The sequence below is a fragment of the Diospyros lotus genome, chromosome 14 (assembly GCF_014633365.1).
Source record: "Diospyros lotus cultivar Yz01 chromosome 14, ASM1463336v1, whole genome shotgun sequence".
NCBI lineage: Eukaryota > Viridiplantae > Streptophyta > Magnoliopsida > Ericales > Ebenaceae > Diospyros > Diospyros lotus.
Genome location: NC_068351.1, coordinates 2,226,598 through 2,247,669, shown reverse-complemented (window position 1 = coordinate 2,247,669; position 21,072 = coordinate 2,226,598). Strand labels below are relative to the sequence as shown.

The window sequence follows — 21,072 nt, the reverse complement described above, 5'->3', positions numbered from 1 at the left end:
GGATTATTACTGTTGTCAGCTCTTCTCTGTCTCTCTGCTTGAAGAAAGTGGGCAAGAGATTGGGTGTTTTCGTTCATGCTCACAGCATCAGTGCCCAGCTTCGAGCACAGTGAGAACCATGGCTTCGGCTTGTTTGTCTTCTTCTCCCTCGAGCTCTCAGCTGGTCTTCCTCTTATGGATCTTCTTGACAGCTCTAGAATGCTGGACACGCCTATAAGGCTCCCCAGAGTTATGCTCTTGTCCCTCAAGAAAGATGAAGTGGACTGCATGCAATATTGCACCATTTAGTGACCACATTTAAGATATTCAGACAAAGCTGGTCTTGTTTTCAAATAGCCTTTTTATATTTTTATAGTTAAAAGAGTATTCAACGTAACTACTCTCCTCCTGTAATGAACAAACTCATCCAACATATTACATTTATAAGCACATAGCTTATTTATATTTCATATATTTATTTTTTCATTCTAAATCACGATGAGAGAATCCTTTTACTGAGTTTAGAATCATCGCATCCCTCGTTCCTCTCTGTAGCACCATTTTTGTTAATCAATACCATCAAGAGGAATATTGAACTCACTTCATATATAAAATTAAAAAAAGGTATGCTTAATGTACGGGCAGAATTTAACAATATATATTTATGCTCGGTGACAGGGAGTCAAAAGCCATAACGGAGACCACGTGAAAATGAGTAATGTGGGTTCAGTTCTAAATAAGAATGGCCCAGTCTGACTGGGAAAACAAAATAACATGAACACTGGACCTTGAGGAAATGCTAACAGATCTGAACTTACTCATAAGGTATCTTGTTTGCTCCTTACGTTTTATGTTTCATTTTTGCTCCATTATCTATACGTTTATTAGTCACAGGAAAATGGGAGGGAAAAAAAAGGGTCACAATTCTGGGTTATTAATATATTGATAGGATTAAATACGGTTTCAGCATCTAGCCGGGATACCAGGTTCAGATTTCTCTTGCAATAGCTTGAAGCTGTTTTCTTTTCTTGGGTAGGCGAAAAAATTTAGATGGGAGAAGACACGATAAACATATGCAAAAGGAAACTGACCTCTGTGTCAAGATCTGAAGAGGAACCGATGGAAGAGCAAGGAGAACCAGTGAGCAGAGTGCTGAAAGAAATTGACCCATTGCGATCGTGATTTCTCACTAGCCCAACTCTTGAATTCAGAGGCTGAAGTCCAAGAGGCCACCCATTTTCCTACGGTATAAATTATGTCCAATCACCACATACCATATATATATATATATATATATAAGTGAATCCAAGATGATAATACAGTTGCAGAGAGAGAGAGAGAGGGCATCGTAAAGGTTCAATAGGTAATCTAAGAATCTCAGTAAGTGGCTAGAGAGACAGAGAGAAGACATTTGTTACCAGCTGAGACATAGCTCCACCTTCCCAAGTAAAATCCGGAGCCGACTGAGCCTTTGATTGATTTCGAAGGAAGAATCCAACCAGGACACCTCAGTCGAATAGTTCTGACTGTGTCCTTCCCACAGTTTCACTCATTTCTGTCAATAATAATAAAAAAATCAAATAAAGCGTGAAAGAACAGTGATGGAAAAAGAGAAAGCAGTAAAAGAGAAGTTTCACATGCTCTGTCAAGGACTCAAGGACATTGCCCGGAGAGAGAGAGGACGCTTACCTTACCATTTCCCCCGTAGTTTACACTGGTTTCGTACACCCAGTTTGCCTGCTGGAATGGGAAGGAATAATATTTGTAGAGGGAATAGGTGGGAGGGACAACCTTTCTTCGTTATATGACCAAACTAGCCTCCGGAAGCTTCGTTGTTGGTTGATCTCGCAAGTTAAAGAAACAAACAACAATAGACAAAAGCAGGTTTGTCAGCCTTGAGCCTTCACTTTATTTGGCAATTAGAAATTAATGGTAACACCAATCATGTCCTTTTGCAGATGGAGTGAGGAAAACTTGGACAAATGGGAATTAAGATCTCTTTGCTCTTTATTTATTGGATGAATAAGCATAGCCAATGATTACAAACCTCCATCCTAGTATGCAGAACCCACATGAACTCTAGCTCACCTCCATCATTTGTTTAAAATTTATGTTGTTTGATTTATCAAATTTTAAGCCGACACAACCCTATAATATTTCGACAGATAATGTTACAAGAAAATTTGTATTCAAACAGTGTAAAAGCATGATGTAAGAGTGATATTTTTTTTTTGGTGATTAGTCATTGTTACGCGTCACTCAAAAGTCAAAATTCATGGTCTCCTTGGTTATATTATCACAATCCCATCCAACGGTCTTAACTACGCCCCCGAAAAAAAAAAGCCATTCTGGCAAAGGTATACCGTAAAAATATATGTGTCCATTGGAGGTGGATTTATCTTCATGTTCGCGGAGGCTGCTTTAACTCGGTCCAAGGTTCACCTGCTCCTAGGTATGACTACTGGACAGAGCTAAAAAGATTCAAGTGGTGCAATAAACACTACAAATGAGTGTAAATCTCAGACGTTTGTAGTTTAATCAATGATTCTGTTGCTGGCAGAGCCAGGCCAGCGGCATTAAACAAGTTTGTGACAGAACTAGTATAGCAGAATGGCTAGAAGTAGTAGTACTGAAGCAACTGAGGAAGGTTCAGTGAGTATTTGGGGATTGAACACTCCCTCTCGTTTTCATTTCTAAATTTGATCTGAGTAAGATCATTTGATGGTACAGTAAATGTTGTAATAACAGTTTCTTCATTTTCGTCTTGGTAAACTACGGGACTAGAGTCACGATGGATCCCAGAACTGCAAATGGTTACTGTTATTGATGACCATGGCTTGCACCGGGCTTATATTCTCCAATTCCTAGCAGGTCCTGCACAGAAATTGAACATGCGTCCGCTTGATAACCACAATTTGTGGAGTAATGTAAGATAGATATACAACAGAACATGATAATTCACAGCTGATAAGGCAACAGAATTGAAAAGGATAGTTTTGGCAAGCAGCAGTGCAGAAAGATCAGAGAATAAATCATTGGCCTATAAGAAAAAGGAAATGGGATGAGCATTAGCAACTTAGCAAGAGTGGATAATTTTGGGCAAAGAAGCAATCATGAAGGTAATAGGGTCAAAAGTATGTCTGCACATGTTGGACACAAGGGCCAAATATTTGAACAAGTGAGATAAGGTAGGCCATACACCACATCTAAGCAAGTAGAATTTTCCAATCAGTGAACCCAGCCTAAGTCATGACAACAATGAAGCAGCTCTGCACGTCAAACAATTAATGCTACCTAAAGAATATATGATTAGAAATATTCACTCGTTTTGTGCTTTCAATGATCTGACTTCTACTTCTTGTGATCCACGAGGACAGAGTTTCCTCAAGGTACCTATAATGGAATTCTTACGAGCATCATCCACATTTTTAATAAGATGCTTATAGTCTCTTGTAAGCCAAAGAGCAAATTGATATATATATATATATATATATATTATTTGAGGAGGATAATATGCAGGAATAGTGGACTTGAATAACTGTTCAACTAGTGATCTTTCCCGGTCTGAATGCATCTTATTTGGGAAACCCCTAGGAAATGGTCAAATTATCTAAAAAAAACATATCGATTGCCAAATCTTGTGATGAAGACTACATAAGTCCATAGGCCAACTAGAACCTTGATTTTCAAGATCAAGCACAAACTATGTTTTTGCAACAAATAGCGAATAGAGCATGCCTGCAGAGAAGATTTAGCGCAGAACAATGAACAACTGAATTAGCATCTGCTACATGGAACAACAGATTTGATAACACTAAACTTATAAGCATTAAAATGGATATGGAACAGCAACAAATAATAAATTTTGGGAAAAAAAACTAAATAACTAACCCAAAGACATCGCTAAAAGAATTTGGAATGAACTTGCTTGGAAAGATTTCTACAGACCTGGCATGCTTTATTTTTTGCTCTAGTTTCTGCTGTGCTTGGAATATCATGATTTGGTTTTGAAAATCTCTTCTCACTTCGTTCACAGGATCCCCATCCATCTGAAAATCTACCACCACTAGGAACAAATAAAGGGGGCGTTAGCAATTACTAGTTATAAATTAGATATGTGAAAGCAAACTGCAAATTGTTACTTAATTGTTGAAGTAAAAACTGTACTTCATGTATGCCCGAACCACAAATTCAGAACGCAAAACATTTCTACGGTCATCAAACTCAATGCTCTTGTCTTTGATTTCGTAAGAGATATTGAAATAGCAGGATATCTTCCTCCAACCTGTAGACAAAGTATGCAGCCTATGATACAATAAAAATATATGTCAAAAGGAGAAGACAGGAAAAGACAAACTGAAATACCTGACTTTTTAATAAAAGGGTTCCCAGAAATCATAGTGTAATCAGTTCTCTCCAAAATCTGCCCATTGTAGCAACACAAACACATCATATACTCTAGCCACAATTGAGTTGCAATCAAGCATATTGATGGCAAAGAAACCTAAGCAGAACTCTGTGTGAGTTAAACAATCTCATTAACATTTCCAGTGTTGAAGGTATTCTTCTTTATCACAATTAGTTCTAAGACAAGATAAAAAAAAATGAAGGTTGCATTAGGCAACTGACAACTGGCATAAAAATTTTTAATTTCCCAACATGAATTGTATACAAAGTTCGGAGAGCTAGACTTAATGTAGGTGATCCCATAGTGGGATTAAGCTTGTAATCGCATGCAAGCAGTTAAAAAAAAAAAGTTATTTGAATGTGCTTATGCTCAATACCAGGGACATTGTATCCAGGGCGACGAAACAGTTTGCTTTAATACTCGGGGAGTATAAGTTATGTGTTTATTCTCAATAGCATTATGGCCCCGTTTGTTGCAGCTTAATTAAAGAAATTATAGCTTATAGCTTCTTAGATTATAGCTTCTAAAACTTAAAATAAGTTGTGAACCTGTTTGCTGCAGTTTCTTAGAAATTGTAGTTAAGTAGTTGTGGTGTTTGATACCATAAGCTGTAAAATAATTTATTTTTGTATAATTGTCCATAATACCCTTAGTAGTTATAGAATGATAATTTAAAAATTAATTAGTATATATGTATAAGTTTCAAGTGTTATAAAAAAATTAATTAAAGTATAGAGAGAGAGAGGAAGATGATGAGAGAGAGGAAGAGATTTGAAAATGGAAATGGCGGTGGAAAAGAAAAACCCATGATTGCATAGACAAGAGAGTAATTTTTTTGCTAAAAATAAGGGCAAAATTGTCATAAAAATGTAATTATTTAAGCAGAAGTTGTAAAATCTGGGGTACCCCAATTTTGAAAAAGCCAGTTTCTACCCCTTCTAAAAGCTAGTAGAATCTATAAGTTAGAATTCTATAAGCTAAAACAAACACTACATCCCAACTTTTTTGAAGATAGAAGCTAGAAGTTGCAACTTTTAAGCTGCAACAAACAGGGGTTATAGCAATAAATTTGTTTAAACCTTGAAATGAACTCCAAGTTCTTAAAGATTCTTAATTAGCAAGAATAGATTATCTATATTCTTGTACTCCAAATATTGGCCCCTAGAACATTTACCACTAAGAAAAGATAGCTAATATTAGAATTGTAAATTATCCAAGTCAAGCGGTTAGTAGTTTGCTCAAGATTGATTTAAAAACTACATGAGCTTCAACTAGGCGTCCATGTTTAATTTGTTAACAGCTGCAGTTGAGCTAATTATGAGGTTCAACAATATATAGAAGCTTATTCAGGTGGATGAAGCGCACCTTTGAAAATTGATGAGTTTTAAAATCTATCGAATTCGATTTATTTAAATAAACAACTAATCTACAAGTTGTTTGACGAAGGAAGTCGAGCTCGAGAAGCCCAAGATTTATTTGACAGCCCTAACAAATATGCAATCGAATGAAGAAGCTTGTAAGTAGATGCCGAGAGTAACAATTACCGCCATGGCAGCTTTCTGGTACTCCTTAAAGAGCGACACCGAGGGAAACCGACCAGACAAGCTGTGCCTCATACAATCCCTCTCCTCGAACACCGGTGAGCACTCCGAAGCCGTCGGACTGCATTCCTTCACTAAAACCCCTCCGCTCTCCGGGGATCTGTACGACGGCGTTCGTTGCACATGCTTTATGACAGCCAGAGGAGGACTGGCCTCGGTCAGATCAGACACGCAATGCCTCGCCATTTTCTGCGGCCTCGCCAATCTGCAATCGCTCTCCGGCGAGTAATAGCTCCGAGCGTTTTTGGAGACCGAAGAGGGACTCGGAGGTTGGTGGCTGTGTTGGTGATGGATGGGGATCTTGGGACCGAAGGCCTTGCGGGGCTTCGTGGCGGATGAGATGGAGGCGGCGGCGGAGTCGATAACAGCCCAGAGCGCGGCGTCATCGAGGTCCTTGTCGTCCACTGGATAGGTGATTGGCGATGTCATTTGCGGGGGGGGAGGGGGGGGGGGGGGGAAGAGAGAGAGAGAGAGAGAGATCCAAATCCCAAATTGGGGCTCGGATCGGAGCTCTGCAGGAGCGAAGGGAACCAAGCGCGGAAGCGTGACGACGAGAATTCAAATTGCAGAATGGAGACTGCAACAAAACGACGTCGTACATAGGAAGAAAAAGGTTGAAAGCTTCTACCTTCATGTGATATATAGACCGTGGGCCTGAGTGGATTTGAAACACCTGGCCCAGGGGATCTATTTGGGCTTTGAAGGCCCATATCTCTAAATTAGGCCCAAGCTACCAGTCATTCTTTTTTTCTCTTTATTTTTATCAAATAATTTACTTCCATCTCCATCCCCGTATTGAGTAATGATGACCACTAATTACCTAATTAATTTATATACAAATTTAGAAACATTTTTAACAAATATTTTATGTCTTTTCCCACCATAGTCTATGTTTTAAATTATGACTAATGTTTAAAAAGAATTATGAAAAAAGTAAATTAGCAAATAAATTAATTTCAAACAGTTGAAGTAAATAAAATAAGATGAGAAATAAAACACAAGATGATTCAATCATATTAAAACACAAGAAATTTTTACGTGAAAAATCTTAAAAAGAAAAAACCACGACCATCAGAATAACAGAGAAAAAATATTACTATGTAATAAAGTTTACAACTACAAAACTCAATATTCTCTCTCAAACCCAAGTTTCAATTACGCCAAATTCTTATCTCTCACTGGTATTTCACAAATGATTTGCTCCATTGACTATCAAGCCAACCATCCTATTTATAGACTAGTTTCCTTGTTCAACAAAATTAAGGTTTTTTTTGTCCACCAAGACTAAGGTGGTATTCTCTTTGTGTTTCAGTTTTGAGTTTTCAATTCATTTTTAGTTTTATGTTTTGAGTGTCAGTTTTGAATTTTTAAAAACGTATTCTTTTTGTCATTTTGTAAAACTATTTCAGAAAACAAAAAACTAAAAAACTCGTTTACTTTGAAATTTTGAAAAATTATTTCTTTTTTATTATTATAATATTTTATTCAATGTATTTAATTATTAAATAATAAATTTAATTAATAAATTATTAACATACATCTTAACAATAATTTATATTAAATTATACACTTAATAATATAATATATCCTATCTTATGTTTTTAATTATAATATAGATATATTATATTTTTAAAATTTTAAATAAATATATAATTTTATTTTTAAAATTTTTTAATTATTTTTTTTTCTTTTCTTCCATCTCTTTTTCTCTATTCTTCTTCTCCCCTAACGCCCTACAGCTTCGACACCGCCAGTCGCCACCGGCCGCCCTGGCCGTTGGTTTCCGACGATCAGAGGCAGCCACCCGACACACAAGGCCCCATCGACCAACATACCCAATAACCAGCAAGATCCAACGGTAAAATCTCCTTAGATCTAATGGCAAAGGGTGATTAAGAGAAGATATGAGAGATGATAGAACCAGCAAGATTTAATGGTAGGAGGTGGTCGACGGTTGCGGGTAAGGTCAATGGCGGCTCACGATTGTGACAGAGATGGGGGGTAGTCGAAAGAAAAGATGAGACATGAGAGGAGCAGTTGACAGCGGTTGAGAGATCGAATGGCGGAGGGAGGGGAGCGGTCGACGACGGCTTTTGGCGGTGGCGGGCGAGGTCGATGGTGGCTCGGCAGCGACGGAGATGGGGAGCTTGTTCTTTGGGCGAGGCTTGAGAGAGAGAGAGATAAGAGATGAGAGAGACAGAGAGACGGAGAAGAGATGCAAGATTGGAGGGTTGGGGTGAGGGGGTTCTATGCGTGCGTTTTCCGTGTTTTCCATTTTTGTACTTGTTTTCACAGAAAACACCAAAAACAACAAAATGTTGTTTTGGGTTTTCTTTATAAATTTTTTTCTTGTTTTTGAAAATGCGTTTTTGAAAATAGAAAAGAGAACACGTTTTCAGTGTTTTAAAAAATTGAAAACTCAAAACGGATTAAAAACAGCAAAGAGAACATGCCTTATGGTTTTCTTATTTAACAACAATTTCCAACTAACTATAAAATAGGATTACAAACTAAATAAAAAATCAATTATAAATAAAAAATAATTTTCAAGACTAATTATGATATATCGCTGAAAATTCCAACACGAACAACAAAAATAAATCATAATGGGTCGATCATTACTCAATTCGAACAATGGTTTGTATGTTTTACTAATTCTTCTCGATTTTGAAATATTATTAAAAGTCTTAACTTCGATCTTATTTGGACTTGCTCTACTTTCAAAAAGAGGGTAAGACTCAATATCTCAATAAATCTTTCGACACTAAATAAGCTAATATATTCGAGAATGATGCAATAATAATATAATCAATACGTAATTAATGAGATACCTATTCTCTTGAAAAAGCATGTCTTCATATAGACTCCTAACCGGGCCGAAAAGGCCCAAAAGTGAGCCACATGAAAAGGTCGAATGGGGCAAGCTGACAATGTAATTGTGGGCTTGGACCAGGCCAATTTTCTTAGACAGAACTTGTTACTCTTAAAAGATTTTATGCAGAACCTTAGAGCTATTATGGGCCCAAACTTCACTTCTCAAACTTTTACCTCTGCAAACTTGTTAAATTTCTAACTTGATTTAAGCTTTAGGTTTACGTACTTCTTTAGTTGAAGATTGCTTTGGACTTCAATCACCGTATACTTGTTCGTTTGTGATGCTACCATGTGAGTTTCATTGAAATAATACAAAATTTGAATTATTATATAAAAAAATTAAAATATAAAAATTAAATTGACTTAAAAATACAAATCTATGGACATAATCGAAATAATAAAAAGCTCAAATAGTCATACAAAAAATTTAAAAGTACAGTGACAAAAATATAGATTTGGCCACATTAAATTAGTTAATTATTAGACTAAATTTATATTTTTGTCTCTATACTTTTACGGTTTTTTTCGTGTGGTCACTCAATTTTTTTTTTATTTTGATTATACCCATGAACTTGATTTTAAAATTAATTTAACCCTTATATTTTGACCTTTTTCGTGTGACAGTTCAAACTTTTCGTTGTTTTGATTATATATTCATACTTGTATTTTCGAGCTAACTTAATTTCTATACTTTGATATGTACAAAATGAAGTAGATGTCACATTCTGTTTATATTAAAATATAAGGGTTAAATTAATTCAAAAATATAGATATAGAGATGTATTTGAAATAATGAAATCTCTAGAAAAAAATAAATTATAGGAATTAAATTAGTTTAAAAATATAAATTTAGAAATATAATTAAAATAACGAAAAAATTGGATAAGTATAAAACAAAAAAAAAAAAAACGTGAGATTTAAATAGCAAAAATATAGACTTTGGTTCATTACCATATAAACTGTCTGTAACTAAGTAGCCATCTATGTATGTATCTGATGAGTCATCATCATTACCACCATTCACCATGGAGCATATATGTCTTCCTCTCTCGGGAACTGGGTTTCACATTCATATATACAAGAATTTTCATTGAAAAGGAGACGACAGATGGACAATGTCTGAATATTTTCGGCGGTATTATAAGGTGGATTTTGATTCAAAATTCTTGCTATTTCGATTCAATGTGGATCAGATCTTCACAGCCAGAGCTTGACTGTGAAAACGAAAGAAAAGAAAGGAAAAGGGAAAGAAAAATGGCATCTTCGAAGAACAGTAATAATGATGAGAATATATTCTCTCCCATGAAACTGAATAACACCTTGATCACAAAAGATGTTGGATGCAGCAAAGTGCAAAGTCCATGTCGCCCGCTTTTAATTTCCTCGGTCTCTACTTTATCAATCCAACAATCTTTCGCAGCTTTAGAAAGCTGGATTAGCTTCTTAGACCAATCCCACCAACTGATCAGATCGCCGGCGAAAATGAACCAGTTTACGAACAAACATGCATGTTAAACGAAATAATTAATTGCGCATATATATATTTATATGTATAGAGAGAGAGAGAGAGAGAGAGAGAGAGAGAGAGAGGGGACAGGAATCGAATTGTGCTGAAAATTGTACACATGAAGTTCAAATTTGTTTAATCTGATGGATCGTCCCTCCGAGCTTTCTTAATCTTGCGGCTGGAATCCTCTGGAAGCAGCGGCGGAAACATGGATTCGACTTCCTTGGACAGATCAAGCGGGGGACTCCGGCGGCGCGGCGACGAGGATTTTCTCTTTCTCGACGGCTGTGGCCTTGCTTTCTTCGGTGCCGGCGGGCATTGCACGGTCGCTGCAATTTTGTGGGCCGAAGATGTCGGGGTTTTGAAGCCGTCGGCGTCGTCTTCGGCGACCTTGGATTCTCCGCAAGAAGCTGTCAGCTCCGACTTGTCAAGTTCTCGATGATGGCCATCGCGAAGCTTGGGCCGATCCTCTGTCGATACTTCTTCATACCCAGCTGGAAATTCTAACGTTGGCTTGGAGGAAACCTCGAATTCGGCCTGGTGTTCGTCGTCTTTGAGGGGGAAGAGATCTGAACTGGACATTCCCCCCGAAGCAAATTTTGCGGGCGGAATTCGGTGCACGTGAGCGGGATGTCGTTAGTTAGAAGCTCCGAGATCGCAGCTCGGAATTATAACCATCAAATCGACATCGATCTTTTTCTGTTTCTTCTTGGATTTCTTTCTTCACGTTAGAGGTACCAGAGCTAGCACAGATAGAGACACAGAGAGAGAGAGAGAGAGAGAGAGAGAGAGAGAGGAAAGCGGATTTAACTGAACCCTCTGCGAGAGAGAGAGAGAGAGAGAGAGAGAGAGAGGGAGAGAGAGATGTGCCTCGGATCCTTCGCCAACAAGGTTTTGAAAGCCTCCACCACCCCCTCCCCCCACCCTCTCTCTCTCTCTCTCTCTCTCATTCGCATCCATGTTGCAGAGTCGTGGCCATTACTCCATGGTCGTCTAGAGACACTTTGGGCTTTTTTGCTCTTTTCTGTATCTCTCTCTCCTGTAACTTTGATGCATCTCTGCACGTGGCCTTGCTCCATGGGACACCAATGAGCATTTTCTCATGCTCCTTTCAGCTCACAACATACACTTTTAGAAGGGTCAAGTCGGCTGTGGTTAGATTAATTTCAGAAAAACTCATTTATCGCCTAACGGGAAGAACGAGTTTAAATGAGATTACAGTTATAAAATTGAAAATATCAACAATTATATATAATTGTTTCCCTCTCAAACACAATAATAAAATTTATTCAGAGAGAGCCATGTTTAAATCTTAAAAATTTTACAAAAACGAAAATATATATAGAGCATTCTCTATGCTAACTTTGATATTTAAATCAGATTTCTAAAAATTATGTGAGAAAGTATATATAGAATTCTTAAACTAATAATAAGTGTGTTATCTTTTTTTTTTTTTAGAACGAGGGTTCATCGATCTATATATAATTAACTCAAAAAACTTGTGATAAGTATACTTAATATTTTGATATTGATTAGGATTTGAATTATTATAGATAATTTATATCCTTGCACAATTTGTGGAGGAAATTTCATAGGTAAGTTTGCAAGTTTTTTATGGGAATGCCATGTGAGAGGGCTCTCCAAGAGACATGGATGAGCTTGTGGAGTTCGATTAATGGGTCTCCCAGAGACCTTTCTCTCGAGTAGGTCTCCTAGTCTCTTTGTGACTCTTTTGCTTTTATTTATTGTTTTCTAGTTTTAGACTTGATTCACTACACATCAATTGCTCCTTTTTTTTTTTTCTTCAAGTTTCTTGAATGAAAGAGTTTTAGCGTTTGTCAGATCATCTTTTAGGAGACTTTTTCGAAAATATATTTTTTCTAGTGGTGGTAACATTTTTCTTTTTGGTTTTAACATAGACTTTGCCTCATTGGATATTTTTCTATTCATCCAATTACCGTTGTCTTTTTATCAAATAATCCAAATTCCCACAACCTCTATTGTTTTGTCTCTTAGGATTCCCTCTTAAAAGAAACTCTCGATTATTTTTCATTTTTACTCGAGCAATTCTTGTCAAATCTTCCAAAATGCCTTTTGTGAACTCTCTCAAAGACTTCTTAATCACCCATTAACTCTTTCGATTCTTTTCAAGTCTCTCAAAGACTTTTTCAATAGTGGTAAGCTCTGCTATTTCTTCTAAGTAAATTAAATGGCTAGAACAAAACACAAGCCCTCCACCCCTCCCCAAAAGAAATTAAGGTAATTCTGGGGATTCAATCTAAATTTTTGGAAGCGAATCTTGAGAGAGAGAGGAAGTGTTTCCCTTTCCCAAACGATCATGACATGAGACTTATTGGGTGGAGAGACATCGGCACGACTTATTTTGATAAGGATTACATACATGTTGATCAGAGATACATGTCATAAAATCTCTAACTTTATTATAAATAAGTATTGAATCTTCATTCTAAAAGGTGTACATGGACAATTATTATTAATTTAAAATTTATACACTTTCTTTTGTGATCTTCAAAAATTCAATATAAATATCGGAGTATTTAATCAAGAAATGTCTTGCACCCTTTAACGATTTCATTTTTGTCAGATTCTCAAAACTTAAAGACAATTCTCCTCAACAAATAAGTTTTTATTATTGTGTTTGAGAGATCACAATAATTATAAAAATTTTATTTATAATCATAATTTTAATTGAATGATAATATAAGACATAAACACTTGCCATAAGGCACGCATATGTACAAACGCAAACATTAATGGATTTTGTAGTTTACGTGGGCTTGCTCTCGATGGAGTGGACAAGTCACCATGGTGCATGGATGTACACTTGTTCTTGATTGAATGTCATGTCGTCCAATAATAACATACCAACAGTTATATATATCGACGCTTGAGTGAATAAGTTTGGAATTTATTAATTAAGTGGGTCGATGCTTGTTTGCTTGTTCCACTCTCCACAACCAACCATCTTTCATGTGCCACATGAATTCACAATCTATGATACACGGAAACATCTCGTGTTCATTTGTTTCAGTTCTCTTAAAATATAAAAAAAAAATATTTTTAAATTATTTTTATAATTTTAAAAATATTTCCCATCTAGTAATAAGTTTTGAAAACGTATTTCGTCTACGAAAAGGTTAGAAGCAAATATTTAACTCAAAATTTTTAATTTTTTTTCATAATATATTTAAAAATTTGTCTGAATATGAAATTTATATTTATTTTTATATTTAATAACTATTTTTAATAATTTTTTATATTAAAAATTATATTTATAAAAAGACTTCTATAATTTTTTTATATTTTTTTGTTTTCTATTTTTTTTTAAATAACATTTCTTCATTTTATATTGTATTTATTTCCTTTTTTCGTTTCCTTGCAATCTAATTCACAAGTTTAATAAATCTTCTCCTTAAATAAGCAAATTAACATCGTATTGGACAATGATGATCATCTCTAATAAGATATTTAATATTATTATATTAATTTTAATAATATTATTATATTTAAAATTATGCAAAAAGTGTATCTTCCATCGCTTAATCATTTGGTGTTTGGGTTAGTAGTGAGTAAAACTTCGATTTACTGAAATAATTGAATTGAATAGATTAAAATCATCAGTTCAATTTAGTTCAAACTAAAGGTTAGTTAGTTTAATTTTTAAATTTGACAATTTTGATTGTTTTGATTTGTTTCAGTTTTCATATTGAAAAAAAATCGAAATAACCTAACAGACCAATTACTCAAACATAATTTTGATTACTTGATTAATATGCAAATCAAGTATGATGTTGATGTTCGGAATTGGTCGACTGTGATTCGTTAACCCGCACTGATAGAAATAAACACGAATGTAAAGAGGAGAAGCAAATAGAACAAAGAACAATCTGTACGTAAGAAAGTTTTACGTAGTTCGACCTGAATGATGCCTAGTCCACGACTGTTCTCTAATAATTCCGGCAGAGTCACAATATATTATTGCTCATCCTTTTACTCAATGGTTGTTGACCCCTATTTATAGAGTGGGTGTTTACAATTTGAATGAGTTCTAAATGTAGAAAGATTATGCTCAGCGGATGGCATTTCCTTATCGTCTTCGAATTATCAAGAACCTACACCGTGATTTTTGATATTTGATTTGCCTCAGATAAGGTAGATGGATATCGTCTCCGATTATTCCGTAATCTTCTTGTTATGCGAGCTGAATTTAGCTGGTGAGCTGAAAAGCATCCCTAGGAGCTTGTTTAGTTCCCGCGATCTAAACTCGGACTTTAACAACGCGCAACCCTACTTTAACGACCTCGGCATTGGGCCCGTTGGGCTTTAGGAGATCGGGTCGACTTGCTGGGCCGAGTCCAGCCCATAAGGAGTGGTTCAGAAAATATCCATATATAACACTAGTCCCCTAACTCGCAGTGCGATCTTCGAACTTGGAGCTAATGTATACTGATCGAATTGGGCTATGCGAACTATCAATCCGTTTTTCAGACTTCTGCCCAATCATTTCAAATAACGTCGTTTTATGCTGCACGTCTTGTTTGATGCGCTTTTAATGCGCACGTTCCCCGTAACCGCTTAATCATTATGCTCGTGGGCCTCATGACTCTGCGTGTCACCGTTAGATCTAGGGCAACTCGTGGGTCTCTTCATCCAACAGTGGAAACAACCCAACCTATATAAGCGTTAGGTAATTCATTTCCCCCTCACCGTGTCATTTTGAAATGCCTCTTGCTCCCACAATCTTCTTCTACCTTTCGACTCCCAAACTCTATTATCGATTGCTTCGAAGCTTTTTCGCCTTTCATCGTCTCATTTTTGCTAAGTATTGACCTTCACCTTTGGTATTCGCAACAATCGATCTGAAATGGTAAGCCTATTTCAACTTATCAACTCACTTTACCACTGCTTTTAACTTCCTCTGTCGACTTCTCTTCCACGCCACACCTCGCCTCCTGGCGATGGCTGTGTGTTGTTAGGGCGTCAAGTGACGTGTTGTCTAACCTCCGAGCTTGATGATTATTGGGTTGGCATCCATTTATTTTATAGGGCTAACGGGCTGATAAACTCAGCCCCATTGCCTTGAGCAATTCTCCTGTTGCACAACGCGCAACTTGACAAGTAGAAAATGTCCCTAGGATTTTATTTTATTTTTAGCTCGTGGGGGCTAGTCTGCTTATGGCGACCCAACTCTAACTTTATTGTAGATGTCCTCCTCAGATCAAAGGCGCCGCAACTACTCAGTAGGGGATATGGACACTTCAAGCTCTTCAGAGCCGTGTGAAGGATGGACGAAAATCGTATAAGGGATGACCTCTCACGACGCTGAAGTTGCCGAAGGAACTACCACATCTTTCATCCTCACCACGAGACAATGAGCTTCTGAGGAGCACGCAGCTCACGAGGTGTTTAAGCACTACTCCTCCATAATGACATTTAACGATTTGAAGTCATGCGCGAGGGAGTACCACTTGCCTGCTAGTTGTCGTGTGATGGTCCCCTCGCCAGAAGACCATGCTACCTTCCCGTCAAAGGGATTTGTCGTCGTTATTCCCCAACTCTTAGAGTCTAGGCTTAGGTTTCCAATTCTTCCTTACATAGTAGATCTTTTGAATGACCTCAAACTTTTTCCTTTTCAGCTCACCCTGAACTTATATGCCCAACTAAACTCGTTAACCGTCTTTTTCATGAGGAAATGTAGCTCCCCCCTTCGCCCAAGATCGTTAGAAGCCTTTATACCTTCAAAAGTGCCAAGGACGAGTTGTACTATGTAACAACTCGTCCTTCTGACTTTAAAGGAATCCTTCATGGATTAGTCGACTAATATTATTCGTTACTCGAGTAATAGTAGTTCAAAAATCAGTTCACTCTTTGTCCTAAAATTTAATTGACTAATATTACTCATTAGTTGAGTAATAATTAAATTACTCACATACAATCTCAAGGATAGTCGAGTAATAAATGGAAGATTTTTCATCCCTTTTCTGTCTCAAAAGATAATTGGCTAATACTTTTTATTAGTCGAGTAATATTTAGGATTACTTACGTAAATTTATTGTTTACTCGAGTAATTGGGAAAGCTTACTCGATTAATTGAAAAATTTACTTGTGTAACTCTTCGATTTTGCCCATTTTTTGATTTTTTGGTTTGTTCGTTTTTTTTTTTTTTTTTTTTGCTTTTGGTTGCTTTTCAATTTTTTCTGTCATTTTGATTTTTTCATATTTGTTCAATTTTTTCGATTTTTTATTTGTTTAGGTGGTATTCTCTTCGTATTTCAATTTTTAGTTTTAAGTTTTAAATTCATTTTTAGTTTTGTGTTTTGAGTATGTATTTTAAAATTACTAAAAACACGTTCTTTTTATCATTCTAAATATTTGTTTCTCAAAATAGAAAACTAGAAAATGCATTTACTTTGAAAATTTAAAAATTATTTTATGATATTTTATTCAATAAATTTGATTCAAAATAAATTGTAAATATTTATTAGTAAATTATAAATTTGATTCAAAGACTTTAAACTATAAATACAAAGATAACTGATAATCTAATTGTATGTAATATATTAAAATTGTAAAGTACTTTCTAAAGCAATTTTTAATTTGATTCAACTATTAATTTTATAATAAATTTATTTTTGACCGATGTTAATTTTAAGATTTAGATTACCCACAATATGAGACACTGAAGAAAGGAATTATAAATTATAAAATAATATAACATTGGTTTATTATAGACAAAATCCAAAATCTTAGAAATATTATTAAAAAAATAATACAAAAAAAATTATATTACATAATCAGTTTAATATTCAAATAAAATAAAACAAAAAAATCAAATAAAACAAAACAAAATCAAATCATAGAAGAGGAGAGGAGTCGCAATAGTAAGAAATTAGTGAAGAGGAAGTGATGCTCGGTCGTTCGGAGATGGGCGGTGGCGGGCACGATGCTGGGGTTGTCGGTTGACGGCGATGGTCAGTGATTGGCTAGAAGAGAAGAGTGGAGAAAAGAAGATGGGGGCGGTGATGACAGATGTGATGTCGATCGACGGCGTTGATGGCGATGGCAGTGGTGGTTGACGGCCAAAAAAGAATAGAAAAGAAGAATAAGATATGAGCACGAGATTGTGGTGGGATAGGGTGGGGTGTTGGGTGTTTTTCGTGTTTTCAACAATTAGGGTGTTTTTAGTTAGCTTTGGTTGAATACACCTAAAATAATAAAATATTATTTTGAGTTTTTTTTATATTTTTTTAGTTTTGAAAATAACAAAATAAAAGTATTTTCAATATTTTAAAAAATTGAAAACTCAAAATGAATTGAAAACAGTAAAGAAAATAAGAGAAGAAGGCCTTAGTTTTTGTATTTATTCGATTGATTCAGTTCAATGTTTTATGCAATTTCAATCTATTTAATTTTAATATTTTAATCCAAACCGACTCAATGTTAATCCTAATTTGGATAACATACTATCCTTACTTATAAAAATTGCTTAATAAATTACATTTTAAATATTGATATTTTATAGATATGGAAAATATATTTAAAAGTTGGATGGTCAATGTAATTTTCTCTTATTTTGGACGCTTTTGTGTAGTTTCAGAAATTTCTATTTTGTAATAAATTAGTTATTATATTTTAATTTTTATCACCATAATTATTAAAATTTAATTTTTTTAAAGTTTAATCTCTTTTTTATTTGCTATCGAATTTTGTTAAGGAAAGCTAAAACTGCATATATTAATATAAATTTCATAATATTTAATGCTAAATTAACTTATTTTTTTGCTAAAATAATGCTAAATTAACTTAAACTCATTAAGTAATTTTTTGAAGTTATATTAATATGTTCCCCTCAACTTTTGTTGACATAATTTGACATAAAATTAAAAGAATGTTCGAATTTTAACGGAAATAAAAGTTTGGTGTTTATAACGATAAAGAGTAAAGTAGCAGTTATATAATTCACTTTTTCAGGGTTAAATTGCACTTGAGACCCTAAGATTTGATAAATAATATAGAAACACCCTTCATATTTGATAAATGACGAAGATTTCTCAAATTTTATAATTTTAGTTGTACTTTTCCCTCATCTTTTTTTCATAAATATTAACAATTTTAATATTACGAAAATACCTTCACACTTTCTCTCTCCTTTCGTATTTTCTTGTCTACAAAAGGTAAAATCCTTCACCTTAAAAACCCTTTACACACTGCTTCACGCATGTGGGAAGGGTAAATCACGGTACACGGCAGCCCCTTAGACAAGAGACACAGTGTATAGTGCCCACAAAGAGCCACTCTCATAAGAGGGTGAAACTCCCACACTACGACTACCATGACTCGAACCTGCATTCTTGTCTGCAATCTGTTACTCGAGTATCAACTGTGCTACGCTTGTAGGGACTCATTTCATATTTTCTAATCTTATGGCAAATTTGTTAGAATTTGACTATTAATTGATTTCTTTTGTTTAGTTTGATAATGGTTTAGCCATCATTAAACAAAAGAAAGATAAAAAAATGACAAATTATTAAATTTTGACTAATTTGTTAGATAGATAGTGTGAAGATATTTTTACCATAATAAAAATTTTAACAATAATAACAACAAATATAACTAAAATTTTTCAAGTATCGAAAGTATTTATATCTTTTTACTAACTCCAACCACGTAAGATATAATTTTAGCTTATATGTCAAAAATGATAAATTGAAGATCTATTATAAATATTATCAATAATAAAACTTATATCATTGTCAAAAGTTTAGTTGTTGTCGTTCGAATATAACAATAAATTTATTTCTTGAGAATATCGTTGTCAAATTACTTAAATTCTATAAAAAAATAAAACAATTAAAAAGCATATGACAGTCATTGCGTGAACACTTTAATATTTAAATTATGTATTAAATTTTATTAAAGACTTAAACACAATATTAAAATCAATATCAGAGGTCTATTTTTTTTGAAATGAGAACCTCTTTTAAGAACATAAATTTTGTGAAAAATACTCATAATATCATGAAATTTACTAAATATGTTATAAATAGTATTTTATGTAACATGAAAAATTTATTATATAGCAAAAATATGAAATATAATATATAATAAAAATGACGTACACCAATTGTACAAAATGTCAATATCTTGAAAAACTATATAGCCTTTATCATAATTTAATTAGGCAAGGTTGGTTTAATAATTTGGTAATGTGGTGGTGGCGTACGGTAAAAGCATGAACACGCACGCAATCCTGATGGTGGGCATCATTGCCCGCCATCCACATGCCTCGTGATTTTGCGCCCCCCCCCCCCCCCCCCCCCCCCCATCTCCATCCATCATGTATGTCCTCGTGTCTACGCTATTTTAAGCCCAAACCTATACTTTTGTATTTGTACTTTTATATTTTTTTATATAATTATTTTATTATTATTTTAATTATATTTATTATATTTATATTTTTTAATCTATTTAACCCTTATACTTTAACATGGTAATTCAAATTTTTTATTATTTTAATTACCATATATTTATATTTTTGAATCAATTTAATCCATGTATTTTAATGTAAATAAAGTGTGACATATATTTTGTCATTTAATTTTATTTTTTTACACATGAAGGTATGATAATTAAATTAATTAAAAAATATATCCAGAAGTGTAATCAAAATAACAAAAAAATTTAAGTTGTCATATAAAAAAAAATTCAAAGTACAAAAATTAAATTTAAGAATGCAATCGAAGTATCAAAAATTTCAATTAATCATACAGAAAAACATGGACAAAAATATAGATTTAATCCTATCTTAATGTTAGTTAAATATTTAGAATAGCATTTAAGGTCAAACTTTTTATTTGTGTATTATATTATATATTTAATTAATATAAATATATAATATATTAAAAGAAGAGTGTCGCACTAAATGTCTCTTCTAAATATCTAAATAACACTTCCATTTAAAATTATTTCAAATATTTAACTCACAGGAGTTTCTATTTTAAAATAATTTAGAAATTTTAATTATGACCAACAATGCGAACGACATCATTTTAGTTACCAACCAACCCCACTACTGTTGAATTCTTGGATATGGATCTGATGACGAAGGAGGCCTTTGCTTTTGGAGGAAGCCCAAGGAGTCGTCAAGGTTTCGTGGAGTCCAAGGTCATGTTCTCCACTATAATGTTCTTCTCGGCCTGTTGGGTCGGCTGAGTTGGCCCCATCTCAGTCACTCACACCCAACACTTATTTTATTTTAATATTATTACAAAACAACTATACAATTATAAATCTTTCCACCCAAAAAAGTTCTAATATATCATCATTCCATATAAAACGTTTTTTTTTTTTGTTGATATTTTCCAACATTAAAATGTTAAAAGGAGACCATCAAAATATTTTCATGCATTATAAATATAAGATAAATAATAACTCTTTACACGTCAAATAATAATAAATAATTTTTTTAACCTATTTTAATGAAGAGACGACACCTGACGTTTAATATTATTTTTAAACGTGACTATAAGCGACAACTTAATGATATATATATATACTTGCATGTTAATTTAATTTGAAAAATAAATATAACATTGGAAATATTCAAATTATTACTGGGGCGTTAAGAGTGGATAATTTTCCTTTCACGTATAAACAACGGACGGTCGCGCCTATCGGAGCGA

The 21,072-nt window shown here is 34.2% G+C and overlaps 2 protein-coding genes across 2 annotated transcripts; both read right to left on the bottom strand.

Moving 5' to 3' along the window:
* Nucleotides 1–1,226: 1,226 nt before the first annotated feature.
* LOC127789810 (uncharacterized) lies at nucleotides 1,227–6,574 on the bottom strand. Its single transcript, XM_052318813.1, has 6 exons — nucleotides 5,932–6,574; nucleotides 4,345–4,402; nucleotides 4,147–4,264; nucleotides 3,928–4,045; nucleotides 1,674–2,853; nucleotides 1,227–1,534 (listed from the first exon to the last, which is right to left on the bottom strand). Exons 1-5 carry the CDS (start codon nucleotides 6,415–6,417, stop codon nucleotides 2,800–2,802), a joined length of 834 nt encoding a protein of 277 aa, XP_052174773.1. The 5' UTR covers nucleotides 6,418–6,574; the 3' UTR covers nucleotides 1,227–1,534; nucleotides 1,674–2,799.
* A 3,298-nt stretch (nucleotides 6,575–9,872) lies between these two features.
* On the bottom strand, nucleotides 9,873–11,286 carry LOC127790493 (cyclin-dependent protein kinase inhibitor SMR3-like). The gene has a single exon (XM_052320031.1). The coding sequence runs from the start codon at nucleotides 10,949–10,951 to the stop codon at nucleotides 10,505–10,507; it is 447 nt and encodes a 148-aa protein (XP_052175991.1). The 5' UTR covers nucleotides 10,952–11,286; the 3' UTR covers nucleotides 9,873–10,504.
* Between the last annotated feature and the right edge of the window lie 9,786 nt (nucleotides 11,287–21,072).

Coding starts and splice junctions, on each gene's coding strand:
- LOC127790493 (XM_052320031.1), bottom strand. CDS start 10,951: ATGTCCAGTTCAGATCTCTTCCCCCTCAAAGACGACGAACACCAGGCC.
- LOC127789810 (XM_052318813.1), bottom strand. CDS start 6,417: ATGACATCGCCAATCACCTATCCAGTGGACGACAAGGACCTCGATGAC. Junction 4,403..5,931: donor ACCAGAAAGCTGCCATGGCG/GTAATTGTTACT, acceptor TACAATGGGCAG/ATTTTGGAGAGAACTGATTA. Junction 2,854..3,927: donor CAAAAAATAAAGCATGCCAG/GTCTGTAGAAAT, acceptor ATTTCTGTGCAG/GACCTGCTAGGAATTGGAGA.